The 23639-nt window shown below is 44.4% G+C and overlaps 1 protein-coding gene across 4 annotated transcripts; it reads left to right on the forward strand.

The window, feature by feature from the left end:
• Positions 1-3788: 3788 nt before the first annotated feature.
• itga2b.1.S (integrin subunit alpha 2b S homeolog) lies at positions 3789-20223 on the forward strand. Of its 4 annotated transcripts, none has more exons than XM_041577604.1 (31): positions 3789-3962; positions 5750-5908; positions 6061-6191; positions 6690-6787; positions 7772-7919; positions 8814-8863; positions 9058-9103; positions 9877-10014; positions 10327-10371; positions 10574-10614; positions 10802-10858; positions 12088-12140; positions 12263-12471; positions 12677-12859; positions 12941-12986; positions 13286-13393; positions 13631-13686; positions 13855-14006; positions 14789-14914; positions 15080-15147; positions 15265-15412; positions 15539-15625; positions 15989-16068; positions 16212-16292; positions 16875-16980; positions 17398-17547; positions 17936-18100; positions 18533-18649; positions 18761-18862; positions 19352-19474; positions 19583-20221. In XM_041577604.1, the coding sequence occupies exons 2-31, from the start codon at positions 5781-5783 to the stop codon at positions 19643-19645; spliced, it is 3105 nt and encodes a 1034-aa protein (XP_041433538.1). In that variant the 5' UTR covers positions 3789-3962; positions 5750-5780; the 3' UTR covers positions 19646-20221.
• The last annotated feature ends 3416 nt before the right edge of the window (positions 20224-23639 follow it).

A 23639-nucleotide genomic window follows, 5' to 3' on the forward strand; every position in this document is an offset into this window, starting at 1 on the left:
TTGTACCCTGGGAAAAACACCTTCGTTATCCACTGCACTGCTCATTCCTATATTCTGGCTGTCACTACCCTGTATATATTCATGTTCAGTGCACACTGTAGGGATATCTCCCCTGTGGTTTTAGTTCCCAGCATCCTAGATCAGCAGTACAGTGGCGTACATACCCACCACAATGTTTAGGACAAAGACTTTATCTTGTTGCAGGATAAAGTGCTGTCCAATGAGTTTGAAGGCATTTACTGGAACTTGTGCAGTTTTGATGTTTCTGTACACCTCAGAATTCATTGTGCAACTGTCATCAGCAGTTACATCATCAATGGAGAATGCCAACACCTGTGCCAACCATACATGCCCAAGCCTTAACACTGACACCACCATGTTTAACAGATGATCTTGGGCAGTTCCTTTTAGTCTCCACAATTTCTTCTTGCTGTCACTCTCACAACTACTGTGGCTAACCAGTAGTTTGCATCTTGCAGTGTAGCCTCTATCAGGGCCGGAACTAGGGGTAGGCAGAAGAGGCAAGTGCCTAGGGCGCAACAGTAGATCGGTGCAGGCATGTACCTCTTCTGCTGTCTTCCCCTAGTTTGGACTCATAAATCCCCCCACCTGCAGCGAATTTTCAGCAAGAGGAAGCAACATAGTCGGAACCCCAGCCTACTCTGCCCGACACTGACTGACCTCTTTTTCTGTTCATGAAGTCTTCTGTTGATCGTAATCTCTGACAAAGGCACACCCTGAAGAGTGTGTCTGATCTGTAAAACAGGCTGTTGAGGATTTTTCTTTACCATAGTGAGGATTCTTTGGTTATCAGCAGCGGAGGTCTTCCTTGGCTTACCAGTCCCTTTGTCATTACAGAGCTCACCAGAGCATTCTTTCTTCTTAATGATATTCCAGACAGTTGATTTTGGTAATCCTAAGGTTTGACCAATGTCTCTTATGGTTTTATTCTTGTTTTTCAGCCTCATAATAGATTACTAGACTTTCGTTGGTACAGCTTTTCTCCTCATGTTGAACAAAGGCAGACTCTACAGACCCCAAAATGGTAGAAGCAAGCCCTAGGTGTTTTATCCCTGCACTATTGAAGCAACGCAACACACCTGAGTGTTGGAGTAACCGGCTACTGGCGCCCGGGGTCACCTTCACAGCGCGTCCGTACGTCCTCGGATCCGGGAGCTTGGGAACTAATTGTCCCAAACTTTATGGTGCCCTGAAACTAGGGAGGGAATATGTTTAAAAAGTGTTGTCATTTCTACATGGTGAAACTGAATTGTATGCAAATAACTTGCAATTAAAGTCTGGAATGTGCATTTTAATCACGTCCAAATATTATTGAGGGCAATGTATACTTTCCAAAGAAAGAAGGGTCTCAGACTCCACATATAATTTGCCAGCAAGTGAACCCATTCCCAACACTGCCTCCACCTCTCTGTACTCTATCTGAAAAACCAACACACTATTTTAAAAGGGGTTATTTTTCCTTTTAAAACCAGAAGAAGGTAGATTGTTGGGTTTTAGGGAGATCATTAAAAACCAGGGACATTTCAGCTCTCCAGGGTTTTCCTGTCTGGCCTGATCAATGGCTGGAGGAACCCTGACCAGATATCAGTTGAAGGTGTTCGTTGTGGGCCCATGATGCATTGATCGCTATTATCTGCCCGTGTATATTTGCACCTTTTGGGGAATGTTAGTTGAGATTTCTCGCTTTGACAGCCTGAACTTTTCAAAATTGCCCAAGAACGCGAATGAATGTGGTTGAAGCATGTGGGAACTGAGATGCATCTTGGGCGGGACACGTGACCTTTCTGTGATTGCTTCTGCCTCCTTCAGGCTGCTCTGTGAGTGGCTAAATATTTAAACAGCACGATGTGGTGTAGCTAATGGATATCAGAAATGCAACCAGCCTGGATACTGAAACATTGTTCAGGCAAACATATCTATATAGAGTTGGACATTTTTCCATCCTAATACACTTCAACCTCTCGGCTGCTTCTGACGCAGTAGATCATCAGTTCCTCTGTAACACCCAACTCTCCCTTGGCATGCAGGGTACAGCACATACTCCTGGATCTAACTGATCCTACTCTCTCTTTCCTGGGTGAAACCATCTCACAACTTTCTATTGGGGTCCCTTAAGACTCCCTCTTTGAACTGCTTCTCGTTTTACTGAACTTTTCCTTGGCTCATCAGTTCTGTAGGCTTTCAGTACCATCTTTATGCTAATGATGCTCAGATCTGGGTCTCTGTCCTGATCTTCCCTCCTCACATCTCAGGTTGCTCTTGGTTGTCCTCTCGTTCTTCTAAACCTGGCAAAAAGGATCTGATTGGCTTCCAAGCCACGCACATTAATCTCCTCACTGTAATCAACATTTTCATTCGTTAAATAATAAGCCTGTGAGGTGTGTGTTTAGTCCACACTCGCCTTCATTATTCAAATGCAATTCCTCACCAGGTCTTGCTGACTAAATTTTCAAGATATTCCAAGTATATGCACTTTTATAGTGAGGAATCTAAGAAAACACCCTTCTATGAGGTCACTTCCAGTTTTGTGATGACACCTGTTCTGGTTTTATTCCAATGGGGGGAAGCAGGAGAGTGTTGCGTCATGAATAGAGTAAAAAAAAAAAAGCCATAGGTGGTCGGACCAGAGGGAATCTAGCCCTTGTGGGACAAGTGAGATATAATTGAAAGCCCCATGAGAGTAAAAAGATGGTGTTTTGCATTCGATAATGAGCCTCTGTATCCTACAGCTTCAATCCTTATCTTAAAAAATAATAACAGTTGACCAGGGTTGGACTGGACCAGCAGGACACTGGGAAAAAACCTGGTGGGCCCCACCAGCCCAGACTTCTCCCTGCTTGAAGCTTTGCGTCTCCCCTGATCTCCCTCTCTTGCAATGGTCGCTGCCAAGTGAAGGAAAAGGAGGGGTGGTCTGGAGAGGGGTTGCTGGTGTAATGGGTGGGGTGGAAGGGAGTTGCGTTAGGGGGGGGCCAGAGGGAGTTTTGTGGTTGTGGAGCCTGGGGTGTGGATGCCCCTAAGGCAGCAGCCCTAGTCCAACGATACATTTGACAGAAATAATTTTTGTCCTGCCTTCAAATTTTTTTTTTTTTTGTGGGGCCACGATATGGAGGGGTGACTTCTTACACAAATGTCCAATGGTTTTAAAATTATTTGCAAATATACCTGCTGCTGAAAGCAAGGCTGCCATTGGTTGGGTGGTGCAAGGGGCTACTCCAGTCACAGACCCTGTGGCAAAGGGAGGCCCCAAGGTAAGTGCACAGGACTTATAGAGTAGTGGATAAGGTCTGGGTGGGTCATGGGTGCAGTGGATTAGGGGTGTGGACGTGGGCCTGTGAGGATTTTCATTGGGGTCCCATTCTACTTGTTGGTAGGGCCCACTATCCAGGGTTCCTAGTTGCCCAGTGGGCTAATATTTGGGGCCTCCTGTGGGTAGAGCCTTGATGCCTTAGTTGTATAGGGCCTAATGATTACTGATGGCAATCCTGATTGAAAGCAACATCTGCCCCTTTCTAATTTCTGTACGAATGCTCCGGATTGGTTGATGTGGATTCCTGCCCAGGTGCAGGTGTGCCCAGTGTATGTATAAATGAGCGGCACGGCCCATTTCTGCTACATTGTGTCAAGAGACAGAACCAGCAGTGCAACGAGGGACCAATAGCCACTTTTTATAGCAATTGCAAATATCTGAACTGTTGAAAATGTTTTTAGTGAAGGCATATGGGAAATGTTATTCTCGGGTTTTACTTCCCCTTTTATCTTTTTGTCAGTTTATAGAAAGATGATCATTTTTCCTGCTGCCATTCCACTCCTTCCCGAGCGCTGTGTATATACTCAAGCCCTAATTTGGTGAAAGCATTTGCTGGAGGGGGTGCCCGTCTGAGCGACACAGGGTGGAGTCCATGCAGAAGCAGAATACCAGACTCGCTGACCATTTACTGCAAGTAGGACATTTTTCTTTCTTTTCATTACTGTTAAGATTTTATTTTGATATGTTGGCCAGGAATGCTGGGAGTTGTAGTCCCTTATAACCGATCACCCTGCTTTCCAGCTGTATTGTGCTTTACATGATGCTGCGTAAGGTTTCGGAGATCCACGTGCTTCTGATTAAGGATATTTTGCTTCCCATATATTGGTGCCCATAAAAGGAGTCCTAAAGCAATGGGTTTCCATAAACATTAACCTGATGTGCTGAAAATGCTGCTATACAACGAGGATACAAACAGCAGCCACATATATATTATTTAGACAAGTATTTTATCATTCTGTGTTGTAACAATAGAGAGACCAAGTGACATGGAAGCTTAGAGGGAGGGTGTGAATGATGTCCATTTCTCAGGGGCCAATATATTTGCATAGGAGGACCCCAATACCTGTCTCCTGTATTGGGGTCCTGGACTTTTGATGTCCTTCCATATATTCATTTATAGTGCAGCTTCTCTCCGTGTCTGTATGAGGTTCCTCCCATGCTCCAAAAACATCCGGGAACTTCAAGTGATGGGGACCTTGGACTGTTAGCTCAACTGGACCAGGGGTTTATGGGCATGATGTAAAATGTCTGTAAAGTGCTGCAAACCCTAAATACATACAGAATAATTCTAATAATGACTGCTTTGTGGTTTGGTGCCATTGCCGTTCCATTTCCTGAGTTACCCTGGACTTTCATGATAAACATTATCCTTTGGTGACACACGAGGAGCCCACGGCCTTGACTGACAGCTCTGTGGTTGGGGAAGGGGAAGTTTAAGCAGAACCTTGTGTCCTATATCCCCTTTATCTTTTAGTCTGTAAGCTTTATTGGGTAAATACACCCAGATAATTTGGGGGACCCATTCAACAAGGTGTGGAAAGTGTTTTTGCTGTACCCCTTTGTCCATGGTGAGTACAGAAGACACAGTTGTCAGGATCTGAGTAATGGCTATGGCTCTAGGGGATTATGGGAACGGGTGACATAGAATGCAGGAATTGGAATGGGTGGCTGACTAAGGAAGAGATAAGGGAGGTGGGAGTGTTTCCAGAAAACTAAAGAGAGGAAGTAAGTGGGAGGCAGTGGAGAGAGTGCAGAGAACTGGAATTAGAGAAGAACAACAAATAAGAAGGTTGGGGGCAAAGGACTTGAGAAGAGAAAACGAAATGTTGTTTTGGGCAAAAAGGAACGTAGAAGGTTGACGGAGGGTTGACTATGAAGATTTTCATTCATCCAGGTCATGGTTTATCTAATTTAAGTCATTCTAGACTTGCTGAGTAATCATTGAAGACACTTCCCTACTCGTCTGAGCAGCTTCTTCAGTTCTAACATCTGTACCCCGCCGGTTTCAGAAGACTTCACGCATCATCCATTCATGCAACTCTCACAAGTGACACTTGTTTCAAGCAGTTGCATGATACCTTGGAAATCCTATCACAGTATCCGCACAGAACCACACCTCTGTGAGTTTCCGATGTCACCTCTCTGAAGAGTTACACTGTGCCGTTGTGATTGGATTAGTGGAAGAGTTTATTTGCTAAGGACTTCCCACATCAGTCAGTTGAACTGAAGACGCTGCTCGGATGAGTAGTGAAATGTCTTCAATGATTCCTCAGCAAGTCCAGTTGTTTTAGAATTACTTATATTAGATAACAGAGGGTTGGCATGGAGGAATCCTAGTATAGTAACCACATGTCTTCTTTAAATGAAAAATAAGACCGACTCCAAGAGTTTGAAAGACCCGTTTCACTGTCTTCTGCTCAGCTTGCAGGTTTCTTCAGAAGATAAGGCCACAATGATGCCACTGTTGCTTATCCTTTTGATTCCCACCTACGTCCAAAATCTAAATCTGGATAAGACTCCCCAAACCTTGTCTGGACCCCCTGGTAGCTACTTTGGCTTTTCCATGGACTTCTACAAAGGGTAAGTACAATAGTTTTGAGGGTTCACTATTCTGGGTGGCTTCAACCAAGCTTAGGAAGACTCATTTTTGATTCTGTGGTAAAAGGACTTTAGAAAATAGTCGATGCAGAAAGTATGATGATTATATATATATTTTTTTACCTTTGTTTAAGGATGAGCATTGTGGTGGGTGCTCCAAGAATGCAGATATTCCAGAGCAACGTCACAAATGGTGGTGGTGTCTTCCTATGTCCCTGGGACCCTAAGGGCAGCAGCTGCACCAACATCAACTTTGATAAGACAGGTAACCGCATGGGCTGATCATGGCAATAGGGTTGGCTACATTATGTAAAGAACAAGGGGCTCCTGTGCAAATTTTTTTTACTGCCCCCACCCTTATGCCTGTGGCTAGAGTTATATCTGTTTGGCTCCCCCAATGTTCTTGAGTTAAACTGTCTGGTTCATCGGGGGAAAACCCTGGTGCAGTTATTACGCCAATGTTTCCGGACTATAGGAAGCATGCATGCAACAATGTCTTAACTTGATATTGGTACCCAGGGCATTATACTTGGGTCACTCAACAAGGCCTTCTCGAAGTCAGAGACCCTAGATCAGGGAGTTATAAAGCTTGCCATGAGACTAACAATGATCAAATGGCCACCATGACTCATGGCAGGTTGCTTTGATTGAGGGGTAGAACCCTTTGCAAAGCAGTGCCCAACCCAAAACATAATAGAACTTCTTTCTGAAGAACCCTCTTTACTTCACCAGATGGCAGACCGGTTTTATTTTCCTTCCACAGGAGATCGAAGTGACTCTGTGGGAAGCGGCACCATGAAAGTCTATAAGTCCAACCAATGGCTTGGGGCAACGGTCAGAACCTGGAACACGGCCATTGTGGTAATGTTCTAATTGCAATATTGTAAAAAAGTATTTTTATATTTGTCTTCTAGAACCGACCAATCAAGATATCAGAGTCAGATCAGCCACACCACTTCATAAAAAAAGGTGTAGCTGATAATTTTAGTTCTGCAGTTGTCCTATTATTAAGGGGACCTAGGATGGGGGAGGGAGGATTTACCAAACCTATATGAATGTAAGGTGTATATAAGACAGGGTCTATTTTTTTGATATAGGATGAGTGGTAATGGAGAAGCTTGGGTTTGAGGACATCAGATAATGAGGAACTGGTCAGTGTTGGGGCTATTTGCCCTACAAACAAATAAGAAAAGATTTTCCTAACTAGCACAGAGTGCTTTATCCAGGACTGTGGAGGATGGTGGTTGAATTAGTGACCTGGATTTAGTGATATCCAAGTGTAGGAATCTCGAGTGCCCAATGACATCAGATGGGGAGAAGCTGCTGGTACAAAATAACGCTGCTGCTTCTCTACTATTGAAGGGGATGGGCATATATCCAGCCACGAACATCTGCACACCACTAAATGTGGCCAAATATGGGCCTCCAGAATGAGTCATCTGCATATTGTCCAGTGTATGTGACCCATAAAACTGCCTTCCCAATAGATATTTGGCTGAAAATCTCATGGGACAAGGAGCATGTCTCCATAGGCCCCACAGGCAGTTATTGGCCCATCACATGATCCGTGACCTCACCAAACGAGCGGATATGGGCAGCTCACTTAGATTGCTCCAGTGCTGCTCTATCCCTGGCTGCTCCAGGCCCAAAGAAACCACAGGTAAAGGCAGAAGCATTAGAAATATGGTGGCCAATCCCCTACAGCATTTATTAGAAAGCAGAAAGTGAAGGCATCTGCTGCTACTTCTCTACTCGCTTCTATCAATTAGTGATGAGCGCGCGTTTACTCTGATTTTGTGTTAAACTGGCCATTTAACTAACTGTCATACTCTTTGTGTCCCACAGGCCTGTGCACCATTACAGCATTGGAATTTCATCCAAAGTGACCAGGAGGCTGGTGTCGCCCCCACTGGGGCATGTTACATAACAGACAACCTGCGGGATATCCATGAATTTGCCCCCTGCAGGGACAACAAAACCGACATTTACTATGGTATCTACAGATCCACAGATATTAAGAGAGAGCTCTGAATTGTTTATTGAGCTGTCTAAAGGTGGCCATACACATTAAGATCCGCTCGTTTGGCGAGATCTTTCCCCGATATCCCACCAAAGGCAGGGTGGTATCTGGTTAATCCCAACGTTCAGCCCTAAGGCCAAACGATTTAATTTTACGAAGGAAATGGGCACCGACGGGTTGGGCTCAACAACTAGTCTATGCGGTCCTCAATCACAGGAAAAATCAAACCTGCCCTATCAATATCAGGTCGATCTTTGGCCAGATAACAATTGGGGAGACCTGTCGGAAGCCCCCACACACGGGCAAATAAGATGCCGAATCAGTCTAAAGGACCGTTATCTGCAGCTTTAATCTGCCCGTGTATGGCAACCCTTACCCAGAGTGGCTCCACCTACTTTGATCTTTCATTGGGTTTAGTGGTGTCCATATGTACTCAAGTAGAATCATCAGGCAGAGACAGAAAGGCCCCTGTCCCCAAGTCCATGCACATACGGTATTGTATAGAATTTTATTTGAAGGCAACACAACCTTGTTGGGTTTAATTCATGATTATCTCTATTAGACTTAAGATATGATTACAGAAATACCCCTTATCCGTAAAACCTCAGGTTCCGAGCATTCTGGATAACAGGTCCCTGTAACAGGTGGTGTCTCGCAACAAAGAGAGTAATCGTACCACTGTTCCATGAACTGCAGGAGATTGAAGTCACTTACCCGGGGGCCCTTCATACTTAGGACACGGCACCTTGTGTAGTTGTTATTGAAAAACCCTCAAAAGGATTAAAAAATAAAAAATAGCGGCTGTTTCTCCAAATTAGTTACAATTTCGACCCTTTGACAAAAACCTCCTTCTTTGTTTCTCTACAGCCCCTGACAACAGATATTGTGAGGTGGGGTTCAGTGCAGAGATCAGCAAGGTAAGGGCCCCGTCAACTATTGGGGAGCAGATAAAGTACAGGGTTATTGGGACTTCATGGGAAGGTTTCTGGCTGATACACACAGGACAAACTGTACTAATACACATAATACACCAGAGAGTTTACATTTCTTCAGGGGAAAATGACGATATACAGAGCTATGTCTTATATGTGGTTCTTGTCTCTCCATGCAGAATGGGACCCTGTTAGCTGGAGCACCCGGGGGTTACTATTTTAAAGGTTTGTAGACTGAAGATAATTGCATTTATTGGGTGTGGTGCTACATCAAGCTCTTGTATTAGAATACATGTATGTTTTTCACAGAGCCTGTATGTATTTGTAGGTCACAGAACCCCTGAGTGGCTTCTAATATCCTTATCATTTACAGTAGGGGGTACATTATCCCTTATAATACATGAGTGATACTCAGAGTTCCCAGTATAACTCAGCCTGCAGCCTTGTGTCTTTATATGGTCACAGAACAACCCCTCAGTGACTTCTAATATCCTTATCATTTACAGTAGGGGGTACATTATCCCTTATAATACATGAGTGATACTCAGAGTTCCCTGTATAACTCAGCCTGCAGCCCTGTGCCTTTATATGGTCACAGAACAACCCCTCAGTGACTTCTAATATCCTTATCATTTACAGTAGGGGGTACATTATCCCTTATAATACATGAGTGATACTCAGAGTTCCCTGTATAACTCAGCCTGCAGCCTTATGCCTTTATATGGTCACAGAACAACCCCTCAGTCACTTCTAATATCCTTATCATTTACAGTAGGGGGTACATTATCCCTTATAATACATGAGTGATACTCAGAGTTCCCTGTATAACTCAGCCTGCAGCCTTGTGCCTTTATATGGTCACAGAACAACCCCTCAGTGACTTCTAATATCCTTATTTACAGTAGGGGTAATGGGGTGTATCCTTTATAATGTGTGCAGTATTATCTTCCACCTTGTATTTATTGCTTCTATTATTTATCTTTGATGAAAACCTATAGGATTATGCGCTACAGAAGATCTGCCTAGCATCTTGAAAAAGCCCCCCACTTCAGCCCTGCTGCGTTCCTATCCAAGCCGACAGATCTCTCCCAACTTCAGATTTCCATCAACAATGCTTTCACATGACGCCTACAAAGGTACGAGGGGTGCAACCAATTGTCATGTCTGGGTGCCACTGCCTATTTGAACGGTAGATAAAGGCATTTGCTCTCTATCTGCTGGAGGCCTGCAACTCCCAGACCCCTAGCTCTGCTGGTAGAAAATAATGAGGTTCTAGTCCTGGTTCTGGATCAGCCCATACATGGGCTATGGGTCTGCAAATCTGGCGATCAGTCTAAATTCTGTTTTAATGCTATTGGGCCCCATCATGGTAGAACATTTCCCAGCATCCATTTCAGTGGCTAAAGGAATGTTAAATGTGCCAATTCTCTGTGTCTTTGTCTGTTTAGGTTTCTCAGTGGCCTATGGAGAGTTTACAGATGATAATGTCCCAGGTGAGTTGGTAAATAAACTGGAAGGACAGGTACTAGCGAGGGCTGGGTATTAACAGAAATGGGCATTGGGAGCCACCGTAGAGAGAGACTCTAATAGGAGACTGACAACTTAAAAGAGGGCAATACGTTGACCATGGGGTATCAGGGAAGGCGGTGGCTTAAGTTTAATATTGGTCAATAAGATTTGTCTTCTCTTTTGCAGAGATTGTGCTTGGGAGCCCTGTTTACCCTCATATGGGCATCGTGAGTATTTCTATACTTTATAAATATATCCCCTCATTCCGCTCCATGTATTTCCCCTTTGGCTGACACATCGTTTGAGACATTCAGCTCCGTGTTGAAAAACGAGCATTAATAACACCAGTTGATTTAGCAGGAGGTATTTGCAAATACTTACAAAGAAATGAAGTTAATCCTTGGTCTTCTGCAGGTTGAAATTTATACAAACGACTATCAGTGGAGAATTTACACTTTCAAGGAAGAGCAGGTATGTAAATAGAAGCACAAGCCGGCCATATGCAATACATGGTGATTACTGGGTCACTAGCTGATTACTGGGCCACTAGGTACAGGTAAATCACTGGTTATCTTCCCTTTGCTGAAATCACTAGCTCTGACGCCATAGGACAGGGGTCCCCAACCTTATACTCTATACCTTTGAGCCATATTGAAGCGTAGAAAGAGTTGGAGAGCAACACAAGCATGTTGGCTAATGGTAGCCCCTATGTGGATTGGCAGTATAATGATTTTATGCAACTAAAACTTGCCTCCAAGCCACAAATCCAAACATAAGCCCCTGCTTTGAGGCAACTGGGAGCAACATCCAAGGGTTCAGTGAGCAACATACGAGTATGAACCACTGGTTGGGGATCACTTGCATAGAGAACAAGGATAATGTTGGAGCAGACTCACCAGGATGTGCTCCCATAGGAGTACATTAGTCTCGGGAAAACAAGGGATAGGTAAATCACTAGGTATGTTAGCTAGAGGATCATATGGGGCAGGGAACTTGCAAGGAAATCCCTTGGCTGGATCTATAGGGAAATCACTGGGTCTATTCCCATTGGAGAAATCCCTAGACTGGTTCTATAGGGAAATCACTGGGTCTATTCCCATTGGAGAAATCCCTAGACTTGTTCTATAGGGAAATCACTGGGTCTATTCCCATTGGAGTACAACGGGCAGGGAAATCCATAGACTGCTTCTATAGGTAAATCACTGGGTCTATTCCCATTGGAGTACAACGGGCATGGAAATCCCTTGGCTGGTTCTATAAGGAAATCACTGGGTCTATTCCCATTGGAGAAATCCCTAGACTGGTTCTATAGGGAAATCACTGTGTCTATTCCCATTGGAGTACAACGGGCAGGGAAATCCATAGACTGCTTCTATAGGTAAATCACTGGGTCTATTCCCATTGGAGAACAACGGGCATGGAAATCCCTTGGCTGGTTCTATAAGGAAATCACTGGTTCTATTCCCATTGGAGAAATCCCTAGGCTGGTTCTATAGGGAAATCACTGGGTCTATTCCTATTGTACAACGGGCAGGGAAATCCCTAGTTTTGTGCACAAAGTAACACCTGGGGCATCTAATCACAAATTTTCTTTCCATAAAAGAACAAGGGGCAGGGAAATACCAACTTGAACAAGGGTACACAGCTTGCCTTCTAATATCTTTTTTTCAATAAACCCTATTGCACTCTCTGCCCTCTAGATTGCCTCCTATTTTGGCCACTCTGTTGCTGTTACCGATGTCAACAATGATGGGTAAGTTTATTTAGAGATCTCTCACTCAGACAGACATATTGTAGATAAAACTGGCTGGTGGGCTGCTTCATCCACTTCTCAGCCTGTAACCTATTCTCCTAATGCCTTTATTGTACCCGCAGGAAGGATGATGTTTTGGTGGGTGCCCCTCTGTTTATGGAACGTCGGACTGGTGGGAAGCTCCAGGAGGTTGGACGGGTCTATGTGTACCTGCAGAGGACTTACAGTAGATTCAGCAATGACCACCCAATCCTTCGAGGGTCCCGAGTCTATGGGCAGTTTGGCTCTTCCATTGCTCCTATAGGAGACATAGACCAGGATGGCTTCAATGGTAACTCTCCCTTATCCAAAAATAGATTTTATTGCTATTTTATGGATATTCTACTCAAGGTTCTCTATTGTATTTGCTGTTTACTCCCTTCTGTTGTTCCATTGTAACTATATTTGATATCTTATTCTTTGATATTTATAAAGTGAACCATCACCCACCTCTGCTTGGCACATTTCATCTCACCAATCATCATCTTCCTTCCCAGATGTAGCTGTGGGCGCTCCATTCGGAGGAGAATCTGGGGGAGGCTGTGTGCATATTTATCGAGGATCCACAGCTGGTCTGTCCCCCCAACCTTCGCAGATATTGGATAGTCCTCTACCTCCCCCATCCCAGTTTGGTTTTGCACTAAGGGGAGGGACGGATATTGACAACAATGGGTACCCAGGTACAACATAACATTTGCAGTGAAGATGCCTTGCAGTTCCCCCTTTCTCTCTATCACAGTATCTCATGTTTTCTTTTGTAGATCTGCTGGTCGGTGCATTTGAAGCAGACAAAGTCTTTATATTCCGGTGAGACTTGTTTTATTATATATCTCAACTCAAATTCATGACTATGTTACAAAGAGACACCACATCAGCAAATTTGTAATTTTAGTAGAAACTTCAGTAATATGAAAAAGTAAGATGCTTCAAGCCTGAGACTGGTTTAGCAAAGACCTTAAAGTGCGCTGGCAAGTCCTGTAATGGTATTAAACTGGTTAAACTGGTTGGCAGGTCATTTTGCTCTATTCCACACTTGCATCATTCCTACGATTTTTCATTTCTTTGCAACCTGTCCTTAAAAATTCCCCTTTCTTGTTCAATCCCAGGGCCCAGCCTGTAGTTGTCCTTCAGGCCTCGTTGTTCTTCCACCCAGAAGCTCTGAACCCAGAGGTGAAGCTCTGCAAACTTCCTCAGGGGGGCGCTGCTGTCAGCTGGTGAGTGGGGGGGGAGGTTCAGCATAAATTTCTGTACAAGGTGTTACCCCCCTTGCATGTCGGGTACCAATTAAGTTGATAATACACAATAATGCATAGATAATCAATGAGAATGGATATGTAAGGGAAAATAAATGAAGGTGGAATCTTATGATCAGACCTGGTAATCTTCCCCTCCCCAAACACCTCTTTTGGATGTTTATAATTGACTGGTTATTGAGGCCTCTTCTTTTTTAGTTTTACACTTCGTGTCTGTGCTCAAGCATCGGGTCGTAGCCTTCCAAAGAAAATCAGTAAGATATCAACTTTACCACCTTCATTTTTCTCCATTGTTATGCTCTGCTCACTCCACAGACCCTTCATCCCTTATCTCTTGCCTTGCATCACATATACCCCACTCCCTGCTTTTTTTAAAATATTTAATCCAAATTCATGCTGCCCTGTCACTCTTACACCCCAAGGTCTTTCAGCTGAGCTCCAACTGGACCGTCTGAAGAGCAGATTTGCCCGAAGAACTTTCTTCTTGGATTCCTCCCAGCCAAGTAAAACCATAGACATGGAACTTCATAGCAACTCCGCTCAGATCTGCCAGAACCTCACAGCCTACTTGCGGGTACCTCACATTCCCTGTAATAGCTAGCAAAGTGTAGATCTCATGGTTTAAGCCAGGGATCCCCAACCTTTTGAAGCCATGAGCAACATTCAGAAGTAAAAGGAGTTGGGGAGCAACGCAAGCATGAAAAATGTTCTTGGCGTGCCAAATAAGGGCTGTGATTGGCCATATAGTAGACCCTACGAGGATTGTAAACCTAAATTGAGGCTCTGTTTGGCAGTACACCTGGTTTTTAAACAACCAAAACTTGCTCCCAAGCCAGGAATTTAAAAATAATCACCTATTGGGAGCAACATCCAAGAGGTTGGAGAGCAACATGTTGCTCACGAGCTACTCATTGGGGATCACTGGTTTAAGCAATATACAACTTGTCTCCCTAAGAAACATTGAACTACATTGTTTTTAAAACAAGCCAAACCTACACAGACATGACCATTGCTTCTCTTTATATAAGCTAACGAACAATAAAAAGACAACGCAATCACTTTGGTAGTAGTCACTATGATTACAAACATCTGGCCAACATCTGCACCACAAGGAGGAACATGCTAAATTTAGCCATTAACAGGGACATTTGCTCATGAGCCAATCTTTGTATGGATTTGGTCAACCATTGTCATCAGCCAATGTCACTTCATGCATGGCGGCCTTAACCTGTGTCCTAAGTGAAACAAATCAACGTATTTCTTGTAGGGGGGCATAATAGGTCTAGAGTTAGTTGAATTTACTCATGTAGGGAGTTTACATCTTTATGGAGAATCATACTAATGTCTATGCCACAGGGAGAATCTGAGTTCAAGGACAAACTCAGTCCTATAGCTGTGAGTGTCAACTTCAGTCTGGTGAAAGAACAGTCTCCAGACACAGTGCAACCCACCCTTCATGGGACCACCCTCTTGCAGGAACAGGTGAGCTCTATTTCTATAGTGGCCTAACAATAGAGCTTTAGAGAAGATCATAGGCTACACAGAATAAGAAGTGTCTACTGCTAATGAACCTTCTTATGCCATATGATGAAAGAGAATTAACGTCAACACCTTATTGTCTGTCTCTCGTTTTCTGTTTTGCTTCAGACTAATATACTGTTGGACTGTGGTGAGGACAATGTCTGTATCCCAGACTTGCATCTACGTGCCAACTGGTAAGCAATAAAATATTGTACCAATCGCTCCTCAATTTGTGTGCCAAAAATGTGGATATTTTTATACTGTAGCCTGGCACCTTCATGGCTGACTATGACTTTCCTATACTTTCCAAGGTCTGCAGATCCTCTTCTTATTGGCATAGATAACCTTGTACATGTCCTGTTCAACGCCACCAATTCTGGAGAAGGAGCCTACGAGGCCGAGCTGCACGTCTGGCTGCCAGTGGGAGCACACTACATGCAAGTTTTGGGGAAAGCAGAGGTGTGTGTGCACGAAAGCTTTACAATATAGTGTTTACTTTGAACTTTCCAATGTCAGTCTCGAGGCCCACGGTTTCCTAGACCGTTCATATGAGCGTCATATCATTTTTGATTTCTGACCTTCTAGGAGAAGATCCTGTGTTCCCCCAAAAAGGGGAACGAATCGGAAATTGTGGTTTGTGAATTGGGGAACCCAATGAAGAACAGAGCAGAGGTTCGTACTTTGGGTGGGGTATCTGGGAGATTCTGATCGACACCCTGAAGTGTTTTTTTCATTGGCAGTAGTCTACCAATGTTTTTGAGGTCTATGTTTGAGTGATTCTGGAAAAATGTCAACCTCCCTCACTATCTACGTGAAGAAGTCTCATTTCTGTTGTCTATAGACCTCTCTTTTACTTACATGTTCCATCACGTTGCCTTTCTGCAACGCCACTTGTGTTCTTGTTTCATGAGATTTTCTCACGCATAAAACGTGTCCAGTGATTACTTCGCAATGAGCTTCTAAATAGGATTAAGTGCAGAGGGGGGGGATAATCCAATCGGTCCTAATCTAGGAAAACGTTCCTTCTTTCTGTAGATCCACGCAGACCTGCAGCTCAGCTTCAGTAACCTGGAGGATTCTGGGAGCACCGTTGCCTTCCAGATGCAAATAAAGAGGTGTATTTTATTTCTTTATTATTAGCAGCACAGAACACTGTATAATATACAGTACACTAGTAAACATCATTCAGTGAGACCTGTGGCCACCACAGCTGCGAGTTGTTTATTAATCCAATTGGTCCTGTCTGTCTTTGTTTAAGCCGTAACAGTATGAACTCAAGCAGCCCAGTGTTTTGGGTGAAGATGCCAGTCACTGTGGCAACAACCTTAGAACTGCGAGGGTGAGTGTCTGTATGGTTTGTCTGGGGGGCAAATGTAGTATGGGCCCTGATGATGATGGTTATTAGGACTTTCAGAGACTCTTGGTAGGTTTAATTCTACTAAGACTCAAAACAGCTGCTACCAAGGTCTTCTTCTCTACAGATGATCCACATCCAAGTCCATCTTTAATGTTACTGTTTTGTATAGTGTCTGCTTTTCTGCTCTGCAAGGTCCTTCCTCTATGAAACTCTTTACTTAATCCTTTATTTGTCTAAGCTCAAAATACTCGCAGCCTGACACCTCCCTACAAGAACTTTCTTGCTTTGCTATATCTGTCCAGGCACTTGCTAAGCCCGTCTAGCAAGGAAAGCCTCTTTTCTTTCTCACCGTGTGTTACTTCCTAGAGTTTTTTCCTTTCCCTGACCTCTCTAGAACATAAACTCTTGGGTTTGGAAACATTTCCATCAGCATTTATTGTGATGGAATTGAGTGTTTCCCCGTCTATTGCAAAACACAGGAGACATTAGAACCTATGTCTAGTATACTCAATCAATATGTGGCCCTCAACCACCTACAGTAGCCTTTGGTTCTGCATCACTCAGGAGTTCTCACCCTGCCGAAGTTGTTCTCCCATTACCCAACTGGGAACCAAAAGTGGAATCAAGAAAAGCCCAAGACTATGGGGAGGAGGTGACACATCTCTATGAGGTACTTTCAGGAACTGGATAAGTTCAAGGTTTAACAACTAAGGCAACTAAGGAAAATCAAATTTCTGCACCAAGCCTTTAGATATCTATGTAAGATGCTAAATGCACACTATACCGTATAGGTGATTATTAGATACATTTTTAGGAGAGCTCATGGGAAGATCTGAGTGATGGGAAAGTAAGGGTGGATCTAGGCAAGACTGGACAGACGTGGGGCAAGTTTGCACCAGGTGTATTAAGTCACCGCAACCAATCAGATGTTTCTTACAGGTGATTGGGATGTTCTGTGTTTGAAGGAAAATGTGACATCATTATGTGAATTTTGTATGATGTCATACACTGGCAAATTGATTGAGGAACCACCATATTAGACACAGGGATATCGTTTCTTATTCTGTGCTCTGTCTTTTGTCTTTAGTTACACAATGCTGGGCCAAGCTCCGTCAATGTCCAGTTGGTTGTACAGAGCCCAACAATCTATCAGGATGACTACATTCTGTATCCTCTGCGTTTGGAGTTTGATGACAAAATGACTTGTGAGAACCAGTCAACGCTCAACCCTTTAAAGGTGAGCAGGTGCTCTTTATGTTTTTATGACACGTGTCCTACTAACCTGTCCACACCTTCTCAGTCTTTGGATGTCCAGTTGTTTCCTTTGACCTGGAATTCTATTTACCCGGAGGCTTAACTGGGCCCATAAGTAATTTAGGTGTTGTGGACCATTCAAGTCTCAAGGAGGCGGGGGATTGTATCAGAATGAGCAGTGTCCAACTGTTCCCATACAGCTTAAACACTTTAATTGCCCACCAAGCTGGGCACCTCATGGGTCCTCTATACTGCTGGGCCTTGGCAGTGGAGGTTCTGCTGCACCTATTGTTATGCTCTTGTCTCTAGATGTATCAGTTTTGTTTGTCCATGTGTTTCCTAGAGCCTTCCAGTTTATCTTTCATATACAGCTGGACATCTTCTTTACCACGGAAGCACCTCTCAGTTATAGCACTGGCAACAACCACAGGTTGGACAAGAGAGATGTCAGAAAAGAAACCACTGACGAGCTGATAGATGAAGGAAAGAACCACACAAAGAAAGATGAGACCCTTCAGAAGCACCCTATACAACTGGTATACTTCCAATAAAGATTTGGAGATTTTAAGATTTTTAAGATGTTGTCATGGATTTCTGTACAAAAGCAGAAGGCTTCAAGCCTAGTGTTCAGGGCATGGAGCTCAGCTCCTAATGTTTTTTTTTTAATTTTGGAGCAGTCTGCACATGATCCTTTATAATACATAAGGTGTTCTGATAGGTGAGTATAACGTTGCTAAGGCAGGGGTACAGAGGAACAGAAATCGAGGCAGGGGGAAGACAATCTCTCCAGACGTTCCATTGGGTCTATGACATGGTGCCCACCCATCCTTGGCTGGACAGTAAGAGAAGGGAAGACTTTGAGATCTGTCTGCGAATAAACAGTAGAATGATGAAAAGATCTTGATCTTTTGAGTATAAAATAGAATGTATTGGGGAAATATTGAATGGTGCTTCATCCTTCATTACAGAACTGTAGCAGTGGTGTCCCTTGCTGGGCCGTGACCTGCTCGATGCAAAATCTGGACAGAGGAGAGAGAGCAACAGTGAAACTCCACTCGATACTTTGGATTCCCAGTTTAATAAAGGTTGGATGGAGATGTTTTTGCTCCAATAAGTTGTATCAATGCAGGATCCAGGGCTATTAAGTACCCTATACTCCAACACTCATCTTTATCTCATTCTTTTTCCGCTTACAGAGGCCTCAACAGCAGTTCATCCTCCTTTCTCTAGGATCCTTCCAGGTTACAGGAGTCCCTTACAAGATCCAGCCTTCAACTCTGTTGGCCGGGAAAGCTGCAGTAAGCTCTGGAGCCTTCTCTCATGCCCCTTCTTTAATTTCTTCAATTCTCCCCCACCTGTGACTAGGGATGTAGCGAACTGTTCGCCGGCGAACTAGTTTGCGCGAACTTCGACTGTTCGCGTCCGCCGCAAGTTCGCGAACGTCGCGCGACGTTCGCCAATAGGCGTTCGCGTCAAAATCGTTCGACCATTCGACCATTCGATCGCTAAAATCGAACGATTTTCGTTTGATTCGAACGAAAATCGTTCGATCGAACGATTAAAATCCTTCGATCGTTCGAATCGAACGATTTTCGGATGTTCGAAGTTCGCGAACAGTTCGCGAACTGTTCGCATTTTTTGCCGGTGTTCGCGAACGGCGTTCGCGAACACATACTCGGCGGTTCGCTACATCCCTACCTGTGACGCCTCCCAAATGAGCTCTTTTCAATCATTCCTTTCTCTTCTTTCACATACTGTAGATGTTACACCTCTTTTCCTCTTCCCAGGCCAACACCACTGTCTTGTGGGCGAGTCCAGATGGTCAGAAGGAGATCCCACTGTGGTGGATAATCGTAGGGGCTCTTGGGGGACTGCTCCTCTTGGCCCTCTTTGTATTTGTCATGTGGAAGGTGAGTGCAGAGGGGACATTCTGTGATGCTATTTCTTCATATTTGGGGTTGGGGTTTTCCTATTTCTCTGCCATTTGATGTTCAAATGTTTGCTTCTTCCTATCTCAGCTCGGATTTTTTGAGCGGACGAGACCTCCAACTGATGATCAGGATGAACTAGCCAGCGATTAGTTGGGTATTCCTTTGGGTCTGTCTTGTTAAGCTGCACTGGATTTCAACCTTAATACATTGTCTTCACTGCTGGCCCTATTAGTGCAACTCACATCAAGCTCCAGTTCCTCACTCCCGCCATTTTGTACCTGTGGACTTACTTTGGTTGATGGATCTAGACCCCCTTCACTAAGACAAGCATATGAGCCTTCTTGGAACATCTTCATCTTTGACCTTTTAGGACCTTACATGAAAGCACTGTGGGTTGCTCTGGGTGTAGATAGTTAATAGTAGGCCAAGGAGCACTGGGGTTCCATTTTGTTTCAAACAGCTCTTCCCTTTGATCTATAGTCTCTACGTTCTTCATAATCCTGTGGTTTAATGACACAGAGCTTGGCCTGGGATTGGACATCCATATTTACAGAGCAGACGGGCCAAAATGAAGACTACATACTGGATACAACTCTCCAATGGTTTTCTGTGGCACCTTAGATGTTTCTGAATGATATGAAGCTGTGTTAGTTATGGTTTAACCTCCCTAGAACAGGAGATCAGATTGGGTTCGGAACCATTGGAATAAATGTATAATACAAGAAACATGTTTGTGGCTATGCCGTATCTGTAGATCTTCTAATTCTAAAGTGGACTAACTCTTTGGCAAGAAGGTCCTTCAGATCATAAAGCCAAACGGGTGCTAATGAGACCTGCATCTTGGTCTGAGATACAGAGGGTCCAACATGAACCAGCAATGTTGGAACTGACATGGGTTGAGGTTCTGGAAATGTCTTTTAATCCCATAAGAAGAGAAACCATGGACATGCGCCTTAACCCCAATTGATGGTGTAAAGGTGGCCATACATCTAGAGATCTGCTCATTTGGGAAGGTCAGGAGAATACAGGTGGTGGGATCAAGGGCCGATTCAGTCCTCACAATGGTTTCTTTGGGGGAATTGATGGAATGGGGTTTGACTCTCTGTGGTCTTCACTAAAAAAAAGGAACTTAATGGGTTAAATGTGAGAGTGAGGTTATTCCCACTGCAGAAATCAATAGCGTTAATTGCTTTGAGTTGTTCTCTGTCTAAGAGCCATCAGTAATTAGCTGTGTTTGTCTGTACGGGTGCAGCTATGGGCCTGGCAGGGCACTTATATATTGCCTGTGAATTATTAATTATCTGCTGATTGAAATCTGCCTCATTAAGTGCTGCCTGTATTGCTTCCATCCCAAGACACAAGAGCAGTTAGTAACGTACAGGATAATGTGCACTGATTTACGTTCAGCGCTGGAACCAGGGACAGGCAGCAGAGATGTGACCCCAGCGTGTGATTTTTGGGGGCTGCCACACTAATGAAACAAATGTAACAATACCCTTTGCACCAAGGCCGTCCTTGAAGCACAGGATACACAGTAGATAACAGATAAGCTCCGTAGTTTACAATGGGATTCTACAAAACTTATCTGTATCTACTGTGTATCCTGTGCTTGAATGGCTGCCCCCATGGCTACACAGCAGCTTGTTTATATAAACTATAGTAGTAGTGTTTCTACGTCAGTTTTACCAGTGCAGGGCAACACTACATTATAATTTCGTTACTTTAAAACACTTTCATTTGTTGGTGTTACTGTTCCTTTAAACTGCCTCCTCATCATTCAGTCGAGTGTCAGTTCTTCTGGGTAGTAACGTTGGACCAATTCCCAGAGCTGGTTTATCTCTGTCCTTGTTAACCCTTGTGTTGCCCCCCCCAGCGCAAAGATGAAGCTGATGAATCGGGATCCAGTTCCAAGAAGTCTTCCGACTGGGACTTTAATGAGCCGGAATTTCATGTCTGTGGCTTCAGAACAAGGAGGATTTTGTTCTGTTGGGGGAGAATGTGGGGCCAGTGTTCAGGGAAGCCTCGGGGCTATTGGAAGTCTAGTCCTTTGTTCTGAGAGAATCGTCTGTTCCTGGAGATTCTGGAACTTGATAATGTTCTAATGTCACAAATATCCGCTGTGTTCTATTAGCAGCGCTGGGGTCCTGTTGTCTGGCTCTTCCCTCGTGCAGCTTCTTATTGTATAAACCTCCAATTTGTCTCTTACATGTCCCTCAGCCCCCCGCTTCTCCCCATCTCCTCACACATTTATTCTCCTGTTTCTGCTCCCCTTTTAAGGGTCAGGGCACACGTTCAGATTCGGGGAGATTAGTCGCCTGGCAACAAATCTCCTCTTCTTTGGGCGACTAATCTCCCCGAACTGCCTCCCGTCGCCTAGAATGTAAATCTCAGTTGGGATGGGTCTGCTTCGTTTTCAGAAAGTCGCCCGATGTTGCCTCACGAGGAAACTTCGGGCGACTTTGGAAAACAATGTGCTCCGATTGCCATCCCGCCGGCGATTTAAATTCGGAAAACAACGTGCTCAGAGTGCCATCCCACCGGAGATTTACGTTCTACCCGGAGGGAGGCAGTTCGGGGAGATTAGTCGCCCTGAAGACACACTCAGATTAGGGGAGATTAGTCGCCAGGCGACAAATCTCCTCTCCTTTGGGCGACTAATCTTACCTCCGGGTAGAATGTAAATTTCCAGTGGGATGGCAATCAGTGCGCTTTTTTTTCGGAAAGTCGCCCGAAGTTGCCTCACAAATTGCCTCACAAGAAAACTTCTGGCGACTTTGGAAAACAATGTGCAATGATTGCCATCCCGCCGGAGATTTACGTTCTAACTGTCGGGAGGCAGTTCGGGGAGATTAGTTACCCCAAAGAAGAGGAGATTAGTCGCCCGAACTGCCTCCCTCAGGCTAGAATGTAAATCGTCGGCGGGATGGCAATTGGAGCACATTGTTTTCAGATGTTGGCCGAAGTTTCCTCATGAGGCAACTTGAGCGACTTCAGAAAACGAAGAGCACCGATTGCCATCCCGCCGATGATTTACATTCGGAAAACGATGGTTAGTTAGTTAGTGCAATCCTGCTGGCGATTTACATTTTAGCTGGCGGGAAGCAGTTCAGGGAGATTAGTCGCCGTATTTGTGGAAAGGCCACTAAGGCCCGGGCCTGGGGCAACAGGATTTTAGGGGGGTGACTTGCTGCCCAACCACATCCAAAAACACTGGGGATGCGCTGGAGATACAATTATTTTTGAAATTTCCCGTGTGCCAATCCCCATTGCTCTGGACCAGATGATGAACATTTGCACGAATAAAGGGGAGGGGACAGGGGCGACTAACGGCAGTGGCCTAGGGGCTCCCACTATGTAAATCCGACCCTGAATCGGAGCTTGTGCCCTGACCCTAAAGGGATTGTTCACCCTCCAAACGCTTATTTTCAGATCACTTCGTATCTTACGTGGTCTACGTGTCCCTACATATTGTTACTTACACCTTCCTGTGATAAAGTAATAACCTTTAAATATATATATATAGCGCTGACATATGCTGTAGTGCTTTTGGCACAAAACCAAGGGCCCCTGGCTGTTGTTTCTCCTACTCAATGTAACTGAATGTGTCTCAGTGGGACCTGGATTTTACTATTGAGTGCTGTTCTTAGATCTACCAGGCAGCTGTTATCTTGTGTTAGGGAGCTGCTATCTGGTTACCTTCCCATTGTTCTGTTGTTAGGCTGCTATTGACTTGTCTGGCCCAGAGATTTATGGGCTGAGGATTTATAGGTCGCCGGTCGATTGGAAGGGCTGGTTGGACAAGTGAACACAACGAGCAAATAGGATCCGGGATTCTCTTTAACCCTTTCATGCTTTATTGGCCTGTGATCCCTTAATTACACAGGGACTGAATATCAGTAGATTGGTCACAGCTCCTTATTAATCAGCCGCACAATGATCTTCTTCTGATCAACTGCTACACAACTGGCGCCGGGGGAACAACAAAAACACAGTCAATTATAGAAATGGAGAAAGTAACTGTATAAATAACAGGACTCCTACTGGAATCCCTATGAGCAGCCCGGAGCCCCCTCCTTCCAATTATACGACTTTATCTCGATTCATCTTGTACAGCAAAGTGACAGTTTGTAGCCCGTTGTGTGAC

Source organism: Xenopus laevis, chromosome 9_10S (genome assembly GCF_017654675.1).
Source record: "Xenopus laevis strain J_2021 chromosome 9_10S, Xenopus_laevis_v10.1, whole genome shotgun sequence".
Taxonomy (NCBI): domain Eukaryota; kingdom Metazoa; phylum Chordata; class Amphibia; order Anura; family Pipidae; genus Xenopus; species Xenopus laevis.